General features: G+C 36.9%; 2 protein-coding genes across 5 annotated transcripts in view; one reads left to right on the top strand and one right to left on the bottom strand.

Annotated features, from left to right (window-relative positions):
- Positions 1-237: 237 nt before the first annotated feature.
- Positions 238-7,407, top strand: LOC117302269 (large subunit GTPase 1 homolog). The gene is made up of 13 exons (XM_033786133.1): positions 238-454; positions 678-804; positions 1,226-1,343; positions 1,777-1,863; positions 2,109-2,256; positions 2,480-2,650; positions 2,943-3,521; positions 3,980-4,081; positions 4,424-4,567; positions 4,966-5,089; positions 5,482-5,561; positions 5,947-6,093; positions 6,362-7,407. The coding sequence occupies exons 1-13, from the start codon at positions 359-361 to the stop codon at positions 6,605-6,607; spliced, it is 2,169 nt and encodes a 722-aa protein (XP_033642024.1). The 5' UTR covers positions 238-358; the 3' UTR covers positions 6,608-7,407.
- LOC117302268 (chromodomain-helicase-DNA-binding protein 4-like) overlaps positions 7,306-23,896 on the bottom strand; it is a 36,628-nt gene continuing 20,037 nt past the window's right edge. For 3 of the 4 annotated variants that reach the window (XM_033786130.1, XM_033786129.1, XM_033786132.1), the window contains 14 exons: positions 23,780-23,847; positions 23,040-23,173; positions 22,474-22,618; positions 21,784-22,095; positions 20,776-20,965; positions 19,563-20,277; positions 19,309-19,441; positions 18,461-18,656; positions 17,020-17,204; positions 13,825-14,005; positions 12,735-12,896; positions 11,301-11,371; positions 10,221-10,271; positions 7,306-10,035 (listed from right to left, as the gene is read on the bottom strand). In XM_033786130.1, the coding sequence (XP_033642021.1) occupies positions 9,985-10,035; positions 10,221-10,271; positions 11,301-11,371; positions 12,735-12,896; positions 13,825-14,005; positions 17,020-17,204; positions 18,461-18,656; positions 19,309-19,441; positions 19,563-20,277; positions 20,776-20,965; positions 21,784-22,095; positions 22,474-22,618; positions 23,040-23,173; positions 23,780-23,847 (2,594 nt within the window). In that variant the 3' untranslated portion in view covers positions 7,306-9,984. The remainder of the gene's footprint in view (positions 10,036-10,220; positions 10,272-11,300; positions 11,372-12,734; positions 12,897-13,824; positions 14,006-17,019; positions 17,205-18,460; positions 18,657-19,308; positions 19,442-19,562; positions 20,278-20,775; positions 20,966-21,783; positions 22,096-22,473; positions 22,619-23,039; positions 23,174-23,779; positions 23,848-23,896) is intronic. The other variant, XM_033786131.1, reaches the window with a different exon arrangement.

Raw genomic sequence — 23,896 nt, forward strand, 5'->3', positions numbered from 1 at the left:
TATAGAATTAACGTCTTATGAATTGACTTTTCTGTAGGCCTATTTATATTAAGATTTTCCTATGAGGTGAGGGGAGGGGAGAGGATATTGGGGGGGTGGGGGTGTCGCCGCGGGAACTTTTCCCTTCAATTTTTAAATGACCATTAGAAATGGTAAACAGCGCCCTCAATATGAGAGAATAAACGTCTACAAAAATCACTGGTAAGCCTGTTCGGGTCAGCATTGTATTAGGCTTAAGTTTGGGAACCAGCTGTCGGTGCTGAGTCAGTCGAGTTTGGACTCGGGTGACAACATCGCCATGTGTTGCACAACCACGTACCTTTTTCTACATCAGCAATACTTCGGAACTCTTTAAATAATGGGCAAAAAGAAATCTCACATTTTGGGTAAGAGTATCATAAAGGATAGATTTAAGACTTCCCAACGGCGCAGAAATGATGGCGATGACAGTTGGGTGAGTTCAAGTAAACTTTCGTTATTCTTGTTTTTCCTTCATATTTATGATTAAAAATTCTAACAAAAATGAACTGTGAGTGATTGTGAAGACAACTCGACCTGGTCCACGCTTTGCCAATTAAGGGTCAGTTTAATTATTTGTTTTTATGGTTTATTACGAAGGGATTGTCCTGTCTGCATACAAAAATAATCTGATTGTCCTGGTCACTGTTTTTATTAAGCTGCATACCAGTGATTTGAATGATGGTGTCGAGTGGGGGCGTCTCAACCTCAACTCAGTTACAGAGCAAAGCAATCTTGATGACTTCCTCACCACGGCTGAACTCGCTGGCACGGAATTCACTGCAGGTAACAATCCAGTCTACAAAGGTCTAATTAAAAGTAAAATGTATCTGTATTTGAATCTGAACTAAATTGTCGGCAAAGCATCTGGAAACATCAGGCCAACCTTTTTCTGTAGAGAAGACAATGACTAAAAAAATTCCAATTCTAGACGTGAGATCACTGAGAGGAAACCCTCTATAAAAGGGAAACCTGCGCAGTCGGCGGATAAGGCCTGAAAACCAAACTAACATATGTAAGGCTGTGGTCCGAGCTCAAATTGGGGTCGGAGGTGAAAGGAATGACAGAACCCTTGAGCCAATCTGACTCCCCTTTGTCACTGTATTCCAAACATTTTTTGTTATGATTAATTAATAATGGCCCGGTGCTACATTTCTTTTGTTAAATGGCTTTCTTCTTTTTCTCAAAATGTTTCCTTCATTAACAGAGAGATTAAACATCCGAGTAGTTGACCCAACAGACACTGGTCTACCTTCAGCTGAGGAGACCAAAGTCATCAAAGAGACGCAAGAACTCAACAAAAAACTTCTGTCTATCCCAAGAAGGTATACAAGAACAAATCAAATGTGACCCAAGGAGTACTTCAAGAAAACTAAGACTTCCCCATGAGCTGATGAGCCTTATGTTTACAAAAGTTACTCATTACTCATTTTGGTCCTCTGTAATGCTACACATTTTCAAAATGGTTATCAACAGTTCAACATTTTCTAGTCTTTCAGAGGACAATAACTTCAGTTTCCATTGTACCTCACTTCAATTTTCCCAACATACTGTACAAGTGTGTCTTCTTTGCCAAAATACAATAACAAAAAAATTCAAATGAAATCTCTAACTGTCAGTTGTTTTGTTGTCAAAGTAACACACTCTGACATCTCAATATGTTCAGCTAACAGTTAAGAAATTTTCCCTCAAACCCTAATCAGTGGCAAGAAGAAAAACACTCCATTATAATTGCAATGTTGTTATCTTCTTCTACAGACCACAATGGGATGCCAGCATGACAAAGGAACAGCTTGCATTAAACGAGCGAGAAGCATTCCTTGAATGGCGACGTCAACTTGCATTGTAAGTTTGAAGACAAAGCAACTAATTATATGTTATGTAATTATTTCTCTCTAGCCAAGTCATCATCTGGGAATCAACTCTTGGTAAAACGTGACCCCTAGGGGTCATAGGTCATGCATTCCAATCCTGTCCAAACATTTTGGTGTGGAGTAATATAGATGGAAGGATTTTGAAGGCCACATTGTAGAAAAAACACTTATTGTTTTTCTAATAACTAGTTTTTCTCAATTTTCAAACTCCTTCAGATTGCAAGAAAAGGAGCATGTAGTCCTGACACCGTTTGAGAGAAACCTGGAGTTCTGGCGCCAGTTATGGCGAGTCACTGAGCGTAGTGATATTATTGTCCAGATTGTTGACGCTCGTAATCCACTACTGTTCCGATGTGAAGATCTGGTGAGATTTTAAAACTGTTTCAAAATGTCTCGGGTGTTGTGCATAGTTTTCCAACTTGACCGATTGAGCTTAATCGCTCACAAGTCCCACTTGACCGATTGAGCTTAATCGCTCACAAGTTTGTTATTTTATATGTATCTTCAGTCACATCAAGTGTGTATACTGGTCTTTAATGTTGAACACCACATGCTTTAATTTAATTATTGCTTGTTTTAAAAATTAGGAGAAATATGTGAAGGAGGTTGGTAGCTGTAAGGAGAATATGGTTTTGATCAACAAGGCTGATTTGCTTACAGAGCAGCAGAGGGAGCAATGGGCAGACTACTTCTCTCAACAGGGCTTAAGAGTAGCCTTTTGGTCAGCTGTCTTGGAGACAGAGAGGCTTAAGGAAGAGGTGAGTAGATGATGATGGAGCTTTAGGAGTTAAGGTTGTCTACATCTAGAGCTGCCGATCAGTTACATGTAAAACACAAAATCATTGCACTAAAAAAACAAAAAAATTACTATATTTGCACAATAAAACACATGTAACAACAGATAAAGTCTGGATCTGGTGCAATGTACATAAACCATTGAACAGTATAGGCGCAGACACATTATAAGCCATACATTCTAGGGCTCTGCAGTTTTAATGAAACACGTATAGATAAATACAGGCAGTAATACTTTTATTATTTGTTCTCCAGGCTGCATTAGAGAATCAAGATTCTCCTGAAGTTGAGGATCAAGATTCTGATGAGGATCAATCTTCAGATTCTGAAAACACAGATTCAGATGATGCATCAATAGAGGACAGATTAGAAACAACGACTCCTTGTGGTGAAGTAAGAACTGACGTATCTAGTGATGGCTTGACAGTAGAGAATTTGAAACTTTCTGCTGACCAAGATGAGAAAAATGAGTCACGGTCTGAAAACAGCGCTGAAGGTCAATCTGTGGGACTGGTTTCATCAAAAACTGTACAATTCACCGACAGTGACTCGGGTCCTCAAAAGAGGTGTGGTCATGAAGACGGGTGTAGTCATGAGGAAGAAGATATGGAAGAGGGAGATGAGAATAAAAGTATATCCAGTTCCAGGAATGAGTGTGACATGACTGATGCACACGAGCCCAAAGATGAAGATGGGCGTGGCTCTGTAGAAGGAACTAGGCGTGGTTCAGTGGTGAATAGTAGTGCGCTTCTGACAGGGGAGGAGCTGATTCAGTTTCTTTATGATCTTCACAAGGGACCCAAAGTACAAGAAGGGGTCTGGACTGTTGGAATGGTAAGTAATACATTCTTCTAGATTGAAATCATCTTCTAGATTGAAATCATCTTCTAGATTGAAATCATCTTCTAGATTGAAATCATCTTCTAGATTGAAATCACCTTCTAGACAAAAATCATCTAATAGACTCAAATCATTTTATAGACTAAAATCATCCAATAGACTAAAATCATTTTATAGACTAGCATCATCTTCTATATTGAAATCATCTTCTAGATTGATATTTGCTTCTAGATTGAAATCATCTTATAGATTGGGTTTACAGACAGTTGTTACTCAAAAGTTACTTTAAAATCTTTGCAATAGACTATTTAAAAGTGTCAAACCATTTTTAGTATTAATTATGGTTTTGTTTTTAAGTTATTACACAAACCAAGAAAGACACTACTTCTTTGCATTGAGGCGCTCTTTGTATTATTCCTCCACATTTACTGTTTTCATGATGTTATCATCAGGTCGGTTATCCAAATGTTGGGAAGAGTTCTACCATCAATGCAATCCTACAGAGAAAGAAAGTTCCTGTATCAGCCACACCAGGACGGACCAAACACTTCCAGGTAATTCATTTAGATTCAGGGAATTTGCATTTTACATTTCTGCTTTTCCAGGAGATAGGAACGGAGAAATAAAATCACAGCAATCATTTATTTGGAGCCTTTAAGTTGTCAAACAAACAGAGCAAACTGTTTACACTATTTTTCCTTTTATGTTTAATCCAGGCCTTACTCCAAGTCTATCAACCTTTATTGACAAACCAATCTGCTTCGTTGCTAATGATTCCCACAACTCTGCACTCTTTTCTTTGGGGTGGGGGGGGGGCAACACTGGGAAGGCTAAAAAATGCAGCGAAGGAACATTTCTTTTTGACTTCCTTCTACATGGATCTGTTCTTCCTACAGACACTGTTTGTTGAACCTACACTTTGCCTGTGTGATTGTCCTGGTCTAGTCATGCCATCAATGGTGTCGTCAAAGGGAGAAATGATTATTAGTGGCATCCTCTGCATTGATCATCTTAGAGATTTCATCCCGCCAGTCTCACTCATATCCTTTAATAATTAACTCTTAAATCATTGCCTTAGCAGAGCAGGGCCCATTGTGTAAAACTAATTACCGGTAAGCAATGTTGTGTGCTTATTATAGCAGAAAAACTTGCGTAGGCAAAAGTGTATTTTCTAAAGGATCCAGAAGTTTTTGCAGCGCAAATCATTAAAAAGGTGTCAATAAAGAAATAACAATCTTAATTAAAATCTAAGAGATTCTTTTTTTTTAGGAGACTTGTTTTCGTCAAACCAACAAAAATAGTTTTGCCGATTATACACATGTGCTTTAAGCATCCCTGGACATTAAAAAAGATGCATAAAACAAGCTTCTGATTCCAAGTCCGATGAAGTTGTGTATATTAAACCGGTTTAAATGAATATTCCTTGACTGAGATAAACATCTGCCAGCGAATCCCAAGACACATCTTAAACGGTCTTTACGGCATCAACATCATTCACCCAAGAGAAGGAGAAGATCTGAACAGAATACCAACAGCTAGGGAGTTCCTAAACGCTTATGCATGTAAGTTTCCTCTCAAAATCACAGCCAGAATACTTTGTTAAAGTTCTGAACATTTGATTTATTCAAATTATTTTCTTGTAAATATATTTATATATATAACAAAATGTGAATTCAGCCAACCTGAGAAAACTCTCAGCAAATATGATGTTGTCTTTTAGTGAAATTAACAAATTTACATATATCAGGGAGTTTGTTAATGTTCATGTGCTTGTTTTGATTGTCAAAATAAAAAAATAACTTAATAGTGAATGTTTTGCTCTTTAAATGTTTCTTGCTTGTAAAATGTTCAAATGATTGTTATAAGCTGTGCGTAGAACTTCAAGAAGAGAATGGAAAGGAAAGGATAGAAAATATTTTGTACTGTTAATCTTTTTATAATTAATTTCTTTTAGATATGAGAGGCTTCATGAGTAACCACGGCTTACCTGACTGCCCTCGAGCTGCTAGAGTTATTCTTAAAGATTATGTCAAGGTACGAAACTTCCAACATTCTAAGAAGTTGTAAGACAAAATAAATTTTGATTTTTACCTATACACCGATGTGTGTTACCACAGTATACTCAGTACCTTCCTGAGTCCTGTGAAAAAATATTGCAGGCATATTACTTGGGTTGGATTTGAACCCATGACCCTTGCAATCTCCAATGCAAATTTAACATCTATTATAATAAGTTGTAATAGGATGATGAAACGATGGAAACCCACAGCTATGTACATGCAGTGCACAGGATGGTTAATGAACATCCTTCTTTAACCTCGTCATGAAAGCGGCGTACTACAGTGATGTCATTAAGGTAAATAAATTAGAGCTGTCTGATTATTAATAGAATATGAATCTTTTGTTGAACTGCCTTCAGGGGAAGCTGCTGTACTCTCATCCTCCACCAGGAATAGATGAGATTGAATTCCAGACATTTTCTGGAGATGGAGCAAATGTTGATGGAGATCCTAACAAGATTAGGAGGGAGCTGTCAGGACCCGTTATCACCGATGAAGGAACCAAAGTAAGTCCAGTTTGTCTTTCCAGATGATTTGACTTCTAACTTAAACAGAGTTACATTAATCTATAAATCCATTGCTTTTAATAACTAGTACCAATTGTAATGATCGAGTGGGCGAGTGGTTGACTCAAAGTCTAGTGGTTGAGTTGTCAGTATTTGGGTATAAAGCAATTTAGTCAGAAGCAATTGATAGCGGTTAAAAATTGGCTGATTTATTGACAGACATGAAAACAAAAAACTTATAGTCATATTTTTCTGGCAACTTTAACAGTTAAAGCAGCAGCCCACGTCTAGTAAGATGGATGAAGTCTTCTTCTCACAACAGACCACCAAGTCTCACTTAGTAGGAGCAGTTGGTCCAAGAGGACTTATGAGTAGTGTCAACAGTCAAGAGGTTAAAGGTCCCGAGTTATCAGCCAGCCAACAGCGTCTGATTGATAAACCCTGGAAGAAACATGGAAACCGAAACAAGCGGGAAAAACTAAGACGAGTTTATGGTCACCTTGATGCGACTTAAAAGTTTATTATTGTATTGTCATGTGACATGATCATGTGGCAGTCACATGATAAAAAAACTAATCAGGTATCAAGTTAATAAGAAAGCTCTTAGATTAAAAGGTCCTTAAATATTTTATTCTGATTGGTAATAAATCATGAAGGCATGAAAGTTTATCTTGCTTCTCACAGTCACCTGACAGTCACAAAAATGTGGTCAAGGTATGAAGTTATTAAATTGAAAAAGAAGGTCCTTAGATTTAAAGTCATTTGTTAGTTTTCATAATTGTTACCAATTATGTTTCACACTTTCAAAAGACAACTACTAATTATGAATTTGTAAACAACTTTTTTCAACACTATAAATTATAAGTCACTCATAAAAAGATTTATGTAGGATTTCCAGTTTTTGAAATCACGTTTATTTGTGCTCAACAAACAGAAGACGCGTGGGACTTTACAGAGCATGTACAAAAGCATAAATACCTACACTATCTTGCAAAAATAAATAAGTTGGACAATGTTTAAGCTTATTTCTGTTGTGAAACTGTAATAAAGGTAATCATTCAACCCCAACAAATCTTATCCAGATTGTTTTATCTTTGAATGATTGTGTATCTGGTCTTTATAATTGAATAATGCAGATGTTAGAAGACTAGATTAAACTTTGGTTCATTTTATTTGGGATATCTTTTTAGAGCCCAATTATTTTTTACTTGGTAGAAACAATTCTTTTCAAAGCTTCAACACAAACTGCCCTGAACCAGCACAGTCATAAACCATACTGGGAACAACTTCAAAAGACTTGGTTTTTATTATTAAGCAGAAAATATTCCGTGGCCAATATTTATAAGTCTTGCACCAATTGCAACAGAAAGTACACAGGACTTTGGCTGGTGACATTTTTCTGCTTAGAGGGTTTTCGTTTATCAACTTCAAAAAATTGGGCTCTAGTATTTTCTAGCCTTGCTGTATGGGATACACTTTAGTATTTGGCCTGTACTATACATGTAGTTATCAGTGGTAAATTAAACAATTTCTCACTAAATTTGGTCTTCAAACAACCTTAGGAAATGTCTGCGCCTTTACTTTTCTCACAAAATGTTTAAATTTTCATACAAAAATAATGCAAAGCAATTAAATATGTATATTCCAATACACTTTAAAACGAGCGATTGGACAAAAACACAGATATCAATATATACATGTTAAACTGGACGTTTTGTTCCCAACTCCTGAACATGAATACAACTAAACACCAAGGAATACGCATTATGTTTAATGTTTGTTTTTGGCTACGGAGGGTAGTGTCATAATTGTGATGTTATCTTGGGAAGAACTAGCTCATTAAAGGTGCTTGACAAGTGAGCTTAACAGAGTTGGAAAAACTTCCAAGAACCAAGTTAGTAATGTGTCTTTTCATTTCATAACATCAAAATATTCTTCCAAGTTGAAACCCTTTATAATTAAAGTTCTTGTCACTCGGTGAATTCTAAATAAGTTTTGTAGGGTAGTGTTTGTGGTAGGCTTCTTGAACTATTTAAGGACAAAAGAATTTGGGCCCTTAAAAAGCAACGGTGAAATCGCCTCGAGGGTTATTCTGAGACCAGATTAAACAAGAATTTAAACTTTACGAATACAAATACGAAAGCTGGTACAACTTTAACGACATGCATGGAGACAACTTGCTCCATTGTTAAACTATGTTATCTTGCTATACACACATCGTCTCATCTCATCTCATAAAGCTACCAAGTCCAAAACTCTCGCTAAGCAACATGCTTGGCACAAATAAGTCAGAGACCAGTCACGATTTCGTATACACCAGATTGAGCTTTAACTGGTAATCTGTTTCCATATGGCAACAGTCCTTAGCAATATCATCAGCTTAGTAGCTCTAAGAAAACGGACGCTTGCTTATAAAGTGATAGACTTATTGTCTTTAGTTAATAGTAATTTAGTTTTAACAAAAATACTCTGAACACACTACTATCATTGCAGCATTCACATCCATATAATACAAAAACAGTTTACATTAAAGCTGAGAGTTTCGTTTAAAGATATGGTACAGCACCAGTGAAAACAAATCAAGTTCTCTATTTCTGAAAACAAATAATAGTTTGAGTTGTTGAATTCTGCCAGTGAAAAAACATGTCAAATTGACGTATTATTATTCACATGACAGAAAGGGTTTTATAGAGTAGAGCTGCTAAGCTACATTTCTAGATTCAGACCAGGATAGAAAGGGCTTTACAGAGAAGAGCTGCTAAGCTACATTTCTAGATTTAGACCAGGATAGAATGGGTTTTACAGAGAAGAGCTGCTAAGCTACATTTCTAGATTCAGACCAGAGCCAAATTTCATAGAGCTGCCAAAGCAGAAAATATTGCTTAATAATTTTCTGGTAAGCATATATGTTTATTTTTATGCTTAGCCATTTTTTGTCGTTAGGCAGCAGCTAGATAAAATTGGGCCTATGAGTAGCAGCTAATAGTACCAATGTTGTACCTTATCTTGATTCAAAGAGTGTAAGCGGACAACCAGCAGCAGCAGCAGCACTTTGGGCCTGTGAGTAGCAGCTAATAGTACCAATGTTGTACCTTATCTTGATTCAAAGAGTGTAAGCGGACAACCAGCAGCAGCAGCACTTTGGGCCTGTGAGTAGCAGCTAATAGTACCAATGTTGTACCTTATCTTGATTCAAAGAGTGTAAGCGGACAACCAGCAGCAGCAGCACTTTGTTAACCTAACCTAACCACCTCCACCACCACCCTACAGAGCTGTCAAAAGTTTGTGAAACAGTGCGTGAGACGTTTGAGCAAATCAAAAAGGTGGGTTTCAAAAATAATGGTGGGTTTTAAAAAACACATCGCATAAAAGATGGATTCCAACATTTTTATCAACTTTGTTAGATCCTATGGTCTGTGATCGCACCAACAAAAACATTAATTTGAGCGTTCAAGATAATGTGAGGAACACAATGCATAAAATTCTACCAACCAAAACTTGTTTGATTGTTCACAAAAGCGTATAGATTCAGAGGTTTGGTCATTGAGTCGCCAATTTAACTTGGAATAATAATGACTTACTAGTAGGCTCTTAGTCAGAAGCAATCATTGTTGTTACACAGTAAATACTTCTGAACATAAATAACAACAAATTGTACGCAAACAAAAGATGTCTTTTGAACAAAGTTTTGTTAATTTCCTGCCTTGCCTATTTCCTTCAACTTTGCAAAAGCTTCAGGCTTGTACAAGGTAAAATGACAATGGGTGTCTCAACAATGCCTTGAGTCATCAAAATATCCCTAAACTTTCTTCTTCATCTTGAAAATGTTGTCTTCTTGCTCTAGATAGAATCTCATGAAGTGAATCTTCATCAGGCACAGACATTTTTGGGTCAAAGTGAAGTGGAAGAAGAAGCCGCATGCTTAGATGAATTTCTGTGCTCCTGAAATTGATGAATAAATTTGAAATGTGAAGTTAACAATAAAAAGTTGATACAAAATCGTAAGGGTACAAACCAGTTTAGTTTTCTTTTCATGAAATTGTCAATTTATAGAAATTTTTACTTGGATCTGATTTCTTATGCTCTACAAAGGAAACTTAAAGATGACAGTAGTCATGGTAACTTACATCTCTGCTTTGTGTCTTTCCCTTTGACTTGTGATGATGACGATGATGACCCTGAGCAAAGAGAAATTAAGTTTTAATTATTTTCATCAATTGATTGAAAAAAATTAATACAACACAGCCAGGAACAAATGCTTTCATGCCAAACCCCGCACTGCCACAACATGCCAAAAAACATCCAAACTGGTTTTATTCGTTCATCAGTAAATGAGAATATTAAGAGCTTTTATAATTTAGACCTAAAACGAAATGTAAGTATTTATTATCATATACATACAGTATGAATCAGATATCATATCCAATTAATATCTTGGCCTATGCTTTAGTTGCTTCCACTTTAAATACTAGTTCACTATTTCCAACAAGTGCCAGATTTACATATTTACATGTTTTAACTCCTTTGTTTATCCATCCTCAACCTGAACGGTTATAATATTTTACCCTTCTATGGTGGTGGTAATGGATGGTGGTAAATGGCTACAACATGTTTACATGAATGAAAGGGAATCAGATAAACCTGGGTACATGGGTGTTTTGGAAAGGTAGATATTTACATATCAAAGCAAAAGACAAAAAAGAAAACTAACAAAGGTACAGCAGATTAATTAGCATAAACAGAAGACACAAAATGACGAATACATTAGATTTGTTCATCTCCAACTAGGGCAACAATTGTTGTTCTTGTATCAGAGATGAAGAAAGTTTTGACATCCCAACTGTTTTCACTAGGAGTATTGGTTACCATTGTGTGCATGAATAATTCAAATGGGTGCAATTATGCAAAAACAGACATTATATAAAAGTGCATAATCATGATAAATTTTAAAATGTGTTTATATAAAAAAAAACCTGCTGAATTTTAAAAGGGTTTTAAAAAAAAAAAAAACCAAATGGTATATCCGTTTGGTGAATCAAAAAAAGGTTATCAAACATAGCTACAGCCCAAACGGTTACATCCCAAACGGTTACATCCCAAACGGTTACATCCCAAATAGGTACATCCCAAATAGGTTCAATATCCTAAATGGATATACCTTGGAACAAAACCTTCCATTAAAAAAACCTTCTTTTGGGGAAACTTACTTTGTGCTTTTCTCGTGAGGACTTATGAGGGGCATCAGGTAGTAAGCCCATTATATCCTTGCTCACCACAACTGAACACAAAGTAGGGGAACGGCAATTAGGAAACGGGGCCAAAACAAAAACAAAAACAGGGTCAATGTCACTGCACTTTTGAGAAAGCGGTAGTTAGGAAAAATCATCAACACAGTTGTCATTTGATACTATAAAATATTATCGAGACAGAAATGAAGCTTTCAGGAGTGATGATGTCAGAGAAATAAAAAAAGAACCGTATTTGACAAACATTTTGAAATGTTCATTTTCATTTTTGAAAAATACAACACAAACAACCAAGCTCTGTATGGATCTAGCTCACAACTATCATGTCATGTACGACCAGTAAGACTTTACTTTTGTTATTATGTGTGACATTTTTAATGCTGTTTTGAAACATTGTCCTTTTTTTTTTTTACTTTTTCAAGAGTACAGTGAATAAGTGGAGCAGTTTCCAACAGAAATTTAAATAAGAAATGACAATAGAAACCAACCAAAAAGAAGTGCAAATGGATGACAATAGAAATTAAAATCAGATTGGAAAACACAAACACTGAGTGGGTTGAAGCACACACAATACAGTAAACAAGATCTTTATTGACTTACAAGGGGGATAAAATAAGGACAACACAAATCAAACGTTTGTACATGAAATGGAGTGCAAAACTGTAGCAATGTCATAGGACCATGCACTATAAGGATCTACAATACATTATGACAAAGATAAATGGAAGCACTGCACACTGCACATTACAATCATTCATGTAAACTCTACTGCCAATCAAACAATCATCTTAAATTGATGGAACTTTTGCAAGACCAAGGCAAAACAGAATAGCCTCATGTTCCTATGAAAATGAGTAGATTGTTTCAGGAATGCTTTCAGTGAAATCAACAGGGATTACATCGTGCTTCAATGTTCAAGGCACTTGGAAGGGCCATCTTCCACCTCCCCTAGTAACTTCCTCACCTGCCCTGCTCTCAATCTACCCCACCCCACCCCACCCACGACCCCCTTCCCACTTGGAAGGGCCATCTTCCACCTCCCCTAGTAACTTCCTCACCTGCCCTACTCTCAATCTACCCCACCCCACCCAACCCACGACCCCCTTCCCACTTGGAAGGGCCATCTTCCACCTCCCCTAGTAACTTCCTTACCTGCCCTACTCTCAATCTACCCCACCCCACCCATGATCCCCTTCCCACTTGGAAGGGCCCTTCCCTCTTCAAACCTCCCCTTCCACCCCCCCCCCTTATAACTCCCGGCCATGCCCTTATATTAACCCCCACCCTACCCATGACCCTTTTCCAATTCTAACAGCCCCTTTTACACGACACAACTAACTCCCTACCCCTGACCCTATCCCTACTCCCCCGCTAGTTTCATAGAAACTCCCCTACCTGAATTTGAGATGGCGCTTGAGGCATTGCTAAGCATTGTAGTATAGTAGTTACTTCCAGAGGGTTGAGTAGTTGAGGTACTAGGCAAACCCTTCAAGACGACTGTGTGAGCTGTTGGGTCTGGTAGGACTTGGACATTGCCTTGTGGTATGGTTTGAATCGCTGAAACAGTTACACACAGGAACAGTAGTTGTTTAGTTTCATCATTCCAGCTATATCAAAGCTTTATTTTTGAATGGCCTTGATTTTAAAGAAAGGTTTGCGTAAAGAAATGTAGTGACTATCTCTAATGAGTTGGGGTGGTTCTGAAAAGAGCCGTTAGTTTAAACTCTTGATTTTAAAGAAAGGTTTGCGGTATTACACCATGTAATGACTATCTCTAATGAGTTGGGGTGGTTCTGAAAAGAGCCGTTAGTTTCAACTCTTGATTTTAAATTTTATTCTGGAAACAACTAGAGTGTTTTAGGGTACACCATATCAATGTTTGTTAATTTGTATAACAAGAAGACAAGCTGAGTACATGTATACTGTTTGAAACATCAAGACCAAACCGGCTCTTTTCAGAACCAACACTTCCTCAAAAGAGATCTTTACACATGGTTGTACCCGAAAGTCTACTATTCATATTTATATTTATAGTTTCTCTTAATTTGTATAAATCTTTTTGTAGGGTGGGGGAGGATTGGTGGAGGATGGTCGTATTAGGAAAAGGGGATAAATAAGCTATTGGGCTTTTCTCAAGGACATGAAGGTAAATAGGATAATTGATAACTTGGCCATTGTAAAACCAAGTCTACAAATATCTCATAACTTCCTTATTGGATTCTTAGTTATCTTCGCTGCGGGACTTCTTAACTTTAGAATGATTGCACGAGTATAAATCACTTGCACACCATGAAAATGTACATGAAACAAAATGGCTGTAATTAGAACCAAATTAAATAAAGACTGCGTCAGGAATAAGAACTGTATCACAAATCTGGACTGATAACCTTCTCATGCTTAGCATAATTTTCATTTTATGTGCTCAATAGCTTTTATGTAATTTGGCTTTCAACGCTTATTAACGTCAATGAAAAAGGTTGCTTACTCTGTCCATAATGATTCTGCTGCAAGCCTGTGAACTGAGCCGGGCCGTGGTGAATGATTGGCCGCCTGGCTTGCTGGTTCCCACCACTCTTTGTGCTATAACTGGTAAATGGATTACCAGCCGAAGATGAAGATGACGCGGCTGGAGGCTTGCTCACCCCCTGGGATAGAGGTTGAGCAATCTGAACAGACAAAGGGACAGACCAGAAAAGAAAAAGCCAGATCAACATCGGTCTTTGGTTTGGTCGTGCCGTCAACTGCGCGCTATTTATTCAGTTTTCAGTGTACAGTTGGTGTTGTTATTATTTTAAGAGTGATAAGACTTTATAGACCATTGGCAACTAACTGTCTTTGTAATCAGAAACGTTGTCCCAACGCTGCAACCCAAAAGGTATACAGTGCTTCAACTTTGTATATTTTCAATCCATTAGGTTGTTGTTGTTGCCAGTGGTGTATACTGCCTCAATAAATACATTTAAAGTGCCAACAATGTGTTACTCATTATATGAAATATTATGTTATTATAAGATGCAGAATAAAAACTACTGTAGTGTTTTAGTTTTACAAAATGATGTCATAGTATTTCTGGAAAACCAAAGTTAAAAATGGTGTTTGGTGCCCTGAGCAGGCAAGAAGGTTTTGTGATAAGTGAGTTTCTTGTTATCAATGCAGTAGTTGTCCTGGCTGGTTAGTAAATGAGTCACATCTTTAGAAACATTGCAATTACTTGTTTACCATCACTCCTCACGACGTTTAATACAGTCATAGCATCACATCAATTTGATTCTGGTGAATGTGTCGACGGTTACAAATCAAGGGAAACATTTGTCAATAAATGGTGCATTTACTGGTACTACATAAACCCTACAGTTATCTTACAAATAGTGATAAATACTAGAACTTATACTCCAAAATAAGACACCAAGTTTACTCTTGGGTATCATGTCACCCTGTGATTTCAATTAATTCATTCCAGGAATTAGTCCACTGGCATGCTGGCAAGTTTAACAACCTGCACCAAAAAGGCAGGCAGTTTTATTTTAAATACCATTTAATTGCCTCAACTCAAAAGATTAAGTTCATTGGCATTTTCTTGTTTATACATACAGCTTTACGACAATTATCTACTGTTAACCCAAATATAAATAAAAATAATTCTAGAGAAATAATAATAACACAATACATCTACATGTAGATTCAGATCATCTCTGAATAATCAAAAACTAAGACCACTAGTAGCCGGGTTTAAATAGTTCAAATTTTAAATCAAGGTTTTTCTACATTGTCAACAAAAGATTTTCTCACGATTAAATCAATCATTTTTATAATCCAAATTTTTTTTAAACTTGTTTTAAACTTCAATACTTATTGGAGAATATTGCTCGACAACTCTCCAAAGAATCAATAATTTTTAATTAAGATAAATTTAAATTACCCAACCCTCCCCCCCCCCCTCTATAAAAAAAAAAACCACAAATAAATAAATTTAAAAAAGAAAATAACAAATAAATAAAATAAAAACGCAAACATTTACCTTAGAAAAATCTTGACAGTTGTATTAATAATACTGGAGCTAAGCCCATTTTACGTCAACGTGAAGAACAAAAACATTGAAGTCACCTTTTTGACCTGGGGTCAATGCTTTCACCATTTTGACCTGGGGTCATTGATTAAACAGAGCTCTGCTCGGCAGAGTAACTTGCTAGGCATGTTTTCAGTAACTGACATTTTGAGTTAAGAGTTTGCATTTGTAAAAAAAAAGATAAAAGAACAGAAGACTAGAACTCCCTTTAATCGTTCCTACTACCCTATTGAGTTTAATGAACTCCTCCAAAGCACCATTCTGCAATTGTCAACTGGTTTGGATAACAACAACGCTGGCTAGCAAAAGATTGTTCAAAGACTGCTTTGTTATTAAAAGTATAAAATATCTAAGACAAAAACTCTTCAACTCTGGAAATCACAGACCAAATGGTCAGCTAAGATCTGAAAACAAGTTGTTCAAAACTGCTGATATTTAGAAGCTGAGCTGACAAGACTCCCATGAAGCCCTCTGCTTGACTGTCTTACCATGGAGGAAGGAAATCATCTTAGAAAGACTGACTAGAAGCTAATCAATCAAGTATGAATAACACCCATCAGTAACCGCTGACTAAAGAGTCATTGGTTATCAATCACTACGGCCAAATTGCATAGCTCTGCTTACTGTAAACAAACATCTGCGCTTAGGGAAGCAGCAAGTTCTGAGCTTAAGTCAAGCCTATTTCATGTTACTAGGCATTCTTCTCTTACACAGCTAGTGCAGAATTTTGGCGCTTGCAGCGTAAGCGTAGAATGGTTATAGTAAGCGCAGAATTAGGAAATAAGCAGAGCCATAAATATGGCCCTGATGCTAAATATGAAATTAGAATGTTATTAACCATAAGTTATTGAATCCATTCAACTCAAGCAACCATCACCCAGAAATAACAGGAAAGATTTGGTGGTAGTAGGTTTAGGTTATAAAGGGTGTGAAATATTAGCAATGTATCAAAGGAATTCAAATTGGTCACATTTACATGGGATAAACCCAGTTGAGATGATAATCCAATAAAGCAAGTATCAATCTGTGCATACATGTACTTGATACTGTTGCCTCATTCTACTGAGTAACGGTCAAGGCTTATTATTGCATAGCAACAAACATAGCAACAGTCGCAGCCACAGTTGCCATTTCAAACAATGCCTCAGGCTCAAGTAGCCAGATCCCTCTTTTTGCATAATGATAATTAGTAGCAAAGATTTCTTGTGCATACAGGGTACAAGACAAAGTGGCATCTACCTGATGCCAATCTACAAATCTCAAAGACTACACTAAGCTGTGATGAACAAATCCAAATAACCTTGCCTCCCATGAACATTTAACACCACTTAAAATCCCATTCATGAAAAAAGGAAGTGCTATCATTGTCATAAAACCACACAACAAATACTAGAGACACCCTAAAACACACAATCTGATTTATTGTTTTAAATACCCGTTGGATGTACCCCTTGCATTAACCGCCATCTTTGATGAAACATGCACGTATTGAAGGCCATCATTAGCTGAGAATTGTGCTTAGCATGTACACTTTTTCTATAAATTGACATCAAAGATGGTGGTCAATGACATCTATTAACCAGGTTCATGTTTTTACTTGGACATCTTTTTTACCTGTTGTGGAGGTTGTGAGGAGTGACCCTGTGTGGACTGTCCATCTCGGTTGGCAAGACGACTCAAGATGCTACGTTCAGACATCTGAAGACGAGCAACGACGGGAGGGATACGAGATAGAGTAGCTGGTAGACGTGCCACGTCAGATTTCATATCACTCAGGAGTTCCTCCAATTGATTCAATACTGTTATGGAGATAGGAAAATAGAATATCAGAGACGAAAAATGTAGCAGAAAATATCACCCCAAAATAATAATAATAATAATACTTCTCTAGATTCAAGTTCAATCTCTCAGCAAGAATGTGGAACCATTGATAGGGCATTCCCCAACTCATATTTCTTATTCCCCCTCATATTTCTTATTCCCCCCTCATATTTCTTATTCCCCCCTCATATTTCTTATTCCCCCCTCATATTTCTGATTCCCCCTCATATTTCTGATTCCCCCTCATATTTCTTATTCCCCCCTCATATTTCTTATTCCCCCCTCATATTTCTTATTCCCCCCTCATATTTCTTATTCCCCCTCATATTTCTTATTTAGATATTTTAATATTACATAATATCAAACATCGCAGCATAACAACTGAATGACAATAAGATTAGCAGGACACCAATCTAATAGATGTTAAATTTGCATCAGGGAAAAAGATATTCATTTTGGTTCAACCCATATACACCGATGTTGATTTATGTTATAGCACTGTATTCTCGGGACAAAAATCACTGCCATCAAAGATTCGTATCATTCAAATTCCAACCTAAATGTGTCCATTTCATGTCATATACACCCCTAAGCAGATTTTCAGATGCTGGTTTACTTGACTCTGTGGATCTTTTTTTCTAAATTTTCAAGACATGAACAATATGTACTGAGAACTAAAAATTTAAATTCATTGTAGGACTGACAAGCCTGAGTATAACAGTCAAAATCTATCATATATCACTGAGTGATCCTGACAATACAAAATCTATAACAGCACAAATAGTACAACAGCAATAAATACCTCATCAAATTTGAAAAGTTATATAGAAAATATCAATTAATATTTAAAATACACTTAGAAAGTAAATCATTAAATTTTAACTAAAATGCCAATGTGACAATGATATTCTCAACAACAATTTTTTTTCAGAAGTTCTGAAAAATTGTGAAAAAAATTCAGCAAAGCCAATTATGATCTAGTAATACTTGTGGAAAGTGGTTACACCAATCTCATCAATCTAAAATTATGTAACAATTAACTGGGTCCAATTTCATAGAGCTGCTTAATCACCAAAAATAGCTAAGCATAACAAAATAATGCTTACCAGAATAAAGCAACCAGCAAAATGTCACATGCATCATCTTTAACTGGTATCCTGCTAATCTTTGCTAAGCAGGTAATTATTTAAGCAGCTTTATGAAAATTGTTCCCTAATATAGAACTATGTCTGACCTTTATGCAAGACAGCATTAGCTGGTTTATTACCAGCAAGTGACTCCTTAGATAGGTGTTGATGGCTTTCTGCAAGACATTCTACTTCAGCAAAGCGAGCATTGAGTGCCATCGCTGGATGATTGGGGTCCTGGGTTAGGTTGAGGTAGGCTGCACGACGGAGTTGCTCTTCAATTACTAAGCCTTGCTCCAGAAGCTGTAAAATAAATAAACATCAAAAGTAAGAATCACAATCAACATCTCCTTAATAAGAGAACAACCTGCAGTGACATTTTATATTAGGCAAGGAAATCACACACTTCTGGAAAAATAAAGGTCATCACATGGAATTTCTAAAGACCAGAGTGCTCAACAAGGAATTATTGTACAAATCAAAGTTTATGGGGAGACTGGTAGATGCAGGGACAAAGGCAAGAACAAAAGAATGCTCCCACAAAGATGCATTTTTTCAAGAATGCCTGTGAAGAGCCTTGTTTGCTAAAATGTTTTAGTGCTGTCAAAAATGTTGAAGAGAATATGATGCCATTTTGAACGAGTCTTGATTTTCAACATCTTGGTGACAAGAGATGACTTTGAATGTGAAGGTCACACGGTGCAGTAACTTCAGGGGTTAAAGAGAAGGTCAAGCTAGTGTTTAAGATGAGGTCAACCTGGTGTTGGCAGACAATTTAGTCAATGATTCCAGGATTCGATTTCACAAACCAATCAATTCATCGCAAGACAAATTGTCAGTATCACAATAGTGTGTTGTATTGTGACATGACACTTTACTTAGCAACTCCGAATTGATTTGCAGTTAAGATCAATCTCGACCCCAGGGGACTCTGGAAAGTGAAATCTCCACTGACCTTGAACCTTCTAGCAAGGAACTTATTCTTGATTTCAAGGTAGTTTCCTTTGCCCAGATCCACCTTGAAGGGCTCATTGATGATTGCGTAACATAGATCATTCTGAATGTCCTGCCACCTTCCATAGCCATGTCTAGTCAGGATAATGGTTAAGGATAACAACTTGCTTTGTACTTGCATGTTATATGATATTCAACCCTGTCTGAAACTAAAAAGCACAAGAAAATAATTCCAATTGTTATTAAAAAGGATACTTGACAATGCCACTGAGTAGCCAGAAGTCATGTTTACGATGCCATATTTCAGACGCTCTCTCCCCAACACTCTTGGCTGCTCGTTCCTCATTCAACCACAGAGTATGAAGCTCAGTGAAACCTCCATCTGCAATGTTAAACACAAACAGACGCTTCTCTTTCTTCTCTATCTTCTTCAGCTCTTCCTTCTTATCAGATTTCTTTGTCTCATCTTTGACTTCCGTCACTTCCTCGACATCGTTATCTTCCTCTTTCTCAGTTTTACTGTCTTTCTTAACATCCGAGGCCTCTTTAGTGTCCTCTTTAGTATCCTCTTTAGTGTCCTCTTTAGTGTCTTTGGCCACAGCATCCTTTTCTTTCTCATCCTCGATGTCATCTTTTGTTTCTTCACTTATTTCCTTCTTGTCTGTTTCTAAACTCTTTTCCTGCTTCTCTGTGTCTTCTTTTACCTCTTCAGCGTTTTTCTTTTCTTCATCCTCATCTTTAGAGACAACTTTCTCCTTGTCTTCTTTTATTTCCTCCACATTCAGTTTCTCATCCTCTTTGATATTCTCCTCGGGCTCTCCTTCCTTCTCTCCGTCCTTCTCTTTTTCCTCCGATGATATCTCTGCTAGTTTCTCTGTGACCTTTTCTTCTTGTTTTTCCGTGGCATCATCTTGGTTTGTCTCCATCTTCTCCTCATCTTTGTTCTTTGCATCTTCATCTTCCTTGGGTTCTGTACGGACAGACAATGTATCCAATGTGATCAAAAGCAAAACTCAGAGTAAGTTATAATGAGCCATACTGTTGTAAGGCTGGCTATTTTAAATATAGTCATATATATCTTGGACAAAGATTGTCTCTGGTCAATAAATAATTGAGATTTCCATCATGGATTAGAATAGAAACTCTAAAAATAAAAATAAAAAATATGATCAGAAGTTTACTGTATGTCTGCCTTGGTGGCTTCATATCCATTAAGTTTAGGATAAGAGCTGTACTATTACAGACAAAACAACCACATCCCCATCCCCCCCCCCCCCCCCGAAGGAGCCAGGTTTACCCGTTTTAATTGGTTGAGAGGACAAACAGCCGTTTAAGACATTGCGCCCACTCCATTGTTTTCAGAGTAAGTCATTTTAAGGAATTTTTCATCTCTTTAGTTCATGGTGATATAGGTTTCTAATCAAAACAAAAACCCCAAACCACCACCAAAAACTCCTATTCAACCAACCGTTTTCCTCTATGTCTAGCTTCTTATCTGTCGCGTCCTTCTCAACTACAACTTCTTCTTCTTCGTCAGTTTTCTTATCTCCATCCTCTTCTTTCTTATCAACCTCCATCGGTTCATCAACCTCCTTCTCTGCATCCTTCTCTGATTCCTTCTCAACATCCTTGTCAACTTCCTTATCAGTCTTCTTCTCCTGGTAGAAAAATCAAAATAATCTTAAGTTCCAGATTTTCACAGTTTTTAAACTAGGGTTTCTACTTCTATAAAATCATTACATGGTGACAATAATATAAGTGCAACACATTTTTAGTGTGATAAAAATATCTACAAAGAAAAGAGAAACATTTGTAATTAAAGATACTTTGGATAAAATATTACAACTTTAACATGAATATTCTTACTGTAAGCAATACATTACTCATTAAATAGTTTCTAACAATTAGAAATAAAATGTATGAATACCGCATTAAGATACTAATCCCAGATTACAACTTAACAAGTTATAACACAAAGATGTATTAGAGACAATGAATACCAGAGCAGCTGTTAAAATAAAATATAAAACACTTTCACTGATGAGGATAGACTCAACAATTGAGAAAATCAAACTCTATCTATAAGCTGACACATGGCTGGTAACACGTACATCTTTATAAAAACACATGACACAATACAAAGACAAGCAGGAAAAGTTATAAATCAAGAAAATTCAACAACCATGGATCGATTAAAACTCCTCGGCAGATAAAATGCAAGACACTGACAATTATATAAGCAATACACTCAAAATTAAGTAAATAAACACACCAGTAATGACTTAAAACACAATACAAACTGTAAACAATTATTAAAAATATACTACAAATTCAATGACAAATTCAATGATAAATTCAATGACAAATTCAATGACAGGCTGCATTCGATTAAAAAAAAAAAAAAAAGTTGCACATCAATAAATACAACAAACACTCAGTAGAATCTTAGAACCCCTCAGTAGAAAAAAACACCTACCTCTTCATCTGGTTTTGTTTTAGCCTCATCCTCAGCAGCTGCTACCTTCTTAGTCTCAGTAGTTGTTGCATCTTTATCATTTACCTCAATGACACCCTCCGAGTCTTCCTGCTTAGAGTCTACTGTAGTAGCTGGAGATGCGGCAGTACCTGGTGTGGGAACCGGGGAATCAGTGCTGCCTGGGGTTGGCGCTGGGGAAGCTGTACGAGACGACTTACGGGAATCGGATTTAAAGTTATCCATGACGGTTGAGGGGTTAGGAACGAGCTCAGGAACACTGATGCTGCCGTTGATTGGCTCAAATTCAAGCACCTAGAATCATGAAATAATGAAGACTTTACATATCTAGTAAGTGGGAAATCAATTAATCAAGTTTGAATTTAGTAGGAAAGGGGCCGAAAAACATCATTGTGCGACATGGAAACGAGGCAAGCATGTGGTTCTTTTAAATTGCAACAAAGATTGTATCTGGTCAATGCATAATTGAGATTTCCATCATGGATTAGAATAAAAACTAAAAAAAAAAAAAAAAAAAAAAAAAAAAAAAAAAAAAAAAGGATCAGAAGTTCATTGTATGTCTGCTTTTGTGGCTTCATACCATTAAGTATAGGATAAGAGCTGTACTATTACAGACAAAACAACCACATCCCCGCCCCCCCCTCCTCCCCGATTTGAAGGAGCCAAGTTTACCTTTTTGCGTATGAGACTCATTACTCCGATACGAGTCAGTACGTGTTGTCTTGACAACCCCTCTCTTGGTACTCCATCAGCAAATGTATCAGCCCCATCAGATCCCGGCTCACAAAGATGCCGCATGAAGAGAGCAACATACGCCCTGATTCAAACAAAATAAATATCATCTTTATCAGATCCCGGCTCACAAAGATGCCGCATGAAGAGAGCAACATACGCCCTGATTCAACAAAAATAAATATCATCTTTACATAAACAATGTGGCTATGTTAATAATAATAACAAATATTTTACATTAACGTATCAATGCACTTTACAATAGTGCCCTGATCATTGGGCTAATCATTCCTGTACTCTTTCTAAACTCCCTGGGGAGTATACAGCTCTGAGCTGCATCTACCTCTACTCTCACAGGTACCCATTTATACCCCTGGGTGAAGAGAAGCAATTATAGTGAAGCAAGTCTCACGACAGCAACTCATACTTGAATTGGACGTGCTTAACCGCTCGGCCACGACATGGCACAAGATTCTGATAAACATATCTATGAGACGTGTACTTACTTGAAATGCTTTTCCGGTTTACCGCGTAGATCTCGAACCAACCACTGGGAATTGTAAGGATCTTGAGGAGGCATTCCCCATCGCATTATGGCATTCAAGAATGCCTTACGCTGTCGAGTGTTGAAACCTAAAACCTACAAAACAACAAGATTCCAAATTTAAATCCAACTGTTTACATCGTAATCGTTTCTTAAGTGTTGTTAGGGATACCTCCCATTAGTTTGAGTTAACAAAGCACTGAGATTCATTTTAAGATGATAAGCACTCAAATTCATCTTAAGATGAGTTGTTGGTATTATCATAGTGATTTGTATTTTGACATCACCCTTGACGTTACAGTTTGAAATTGATTGAAACTTAAGATCGATCTTATCTCTTTGTGAAAACGAGTCTTGGAGCTCATTGAGGTGGGGACACAATCCAACTTGTGATGATTTTCAAGTGTTTGGTCACTGCGTAACTGAGCTTTTCATGATGGAAAGTCAACTTAAATAGTGATCAAGGATTACTGTATGTCTAAATACATGGCGTATCACCCATTACACTAGATGATAGCTGTGCGAGAACAGACAAATAATTGCTAGCCAAACTTTCCTATAGTCCTGGGTTCGAATCCAACCTGAGTATTTTTCAAAGGACTCTGGAAAGTACAGAGTATACAGTAACTGCTCATCACATTATCAATGTAGGTTAAAACAAAACAAATATCCAAAATCTAGAGTTTAATGAAAATGTCTTACCTCGATCGCACCAGCAACTCTTGCAAGGAGAGGAGGCAGCTTGTCTCTGTCTCTACGTCTTGGACGTACTAAGATGATGAGAAGAAACAAATCAGTGTTCAGGTCAAACTCAAGTCA

This window comes from Asterias rubens, chromosome 18 (assembly GCF_902459465.1).
Source record: "Asterias rubens chromosome 18, eAstRub1.3, whole genome shotgun sequence".
Classification (NCBI taxonomy): domain Eukaryota; kingdom Metazoa; phylum Echinodermata; class Asteroidea; order Forcipulatida; family Asteriidae; genus Asterias; species Asterias rubens.

Coding starts and splice junctions, on each gene's coding strand:
- LOC117302269 (XM_033786133.1), top strand. CDS start 359: ATGGGCAAAAAGAAATCTCACATTTTGGGTAAGAGTATCATAAAGGAT. Junction 805..1,225: donor TGGCACGGAATTCACTGCAG/GTAACAATCCAG, acceptor CTTCATTAACAG/AGAGATTAAACATCCGAGTA. Junction 4,082..4,423: donor GACGGACCAAACACTTCCAG/GTAATTCATTTA, acceptor TTCTTCCTACAG/ACACTGTTTGTTGAACCTAC.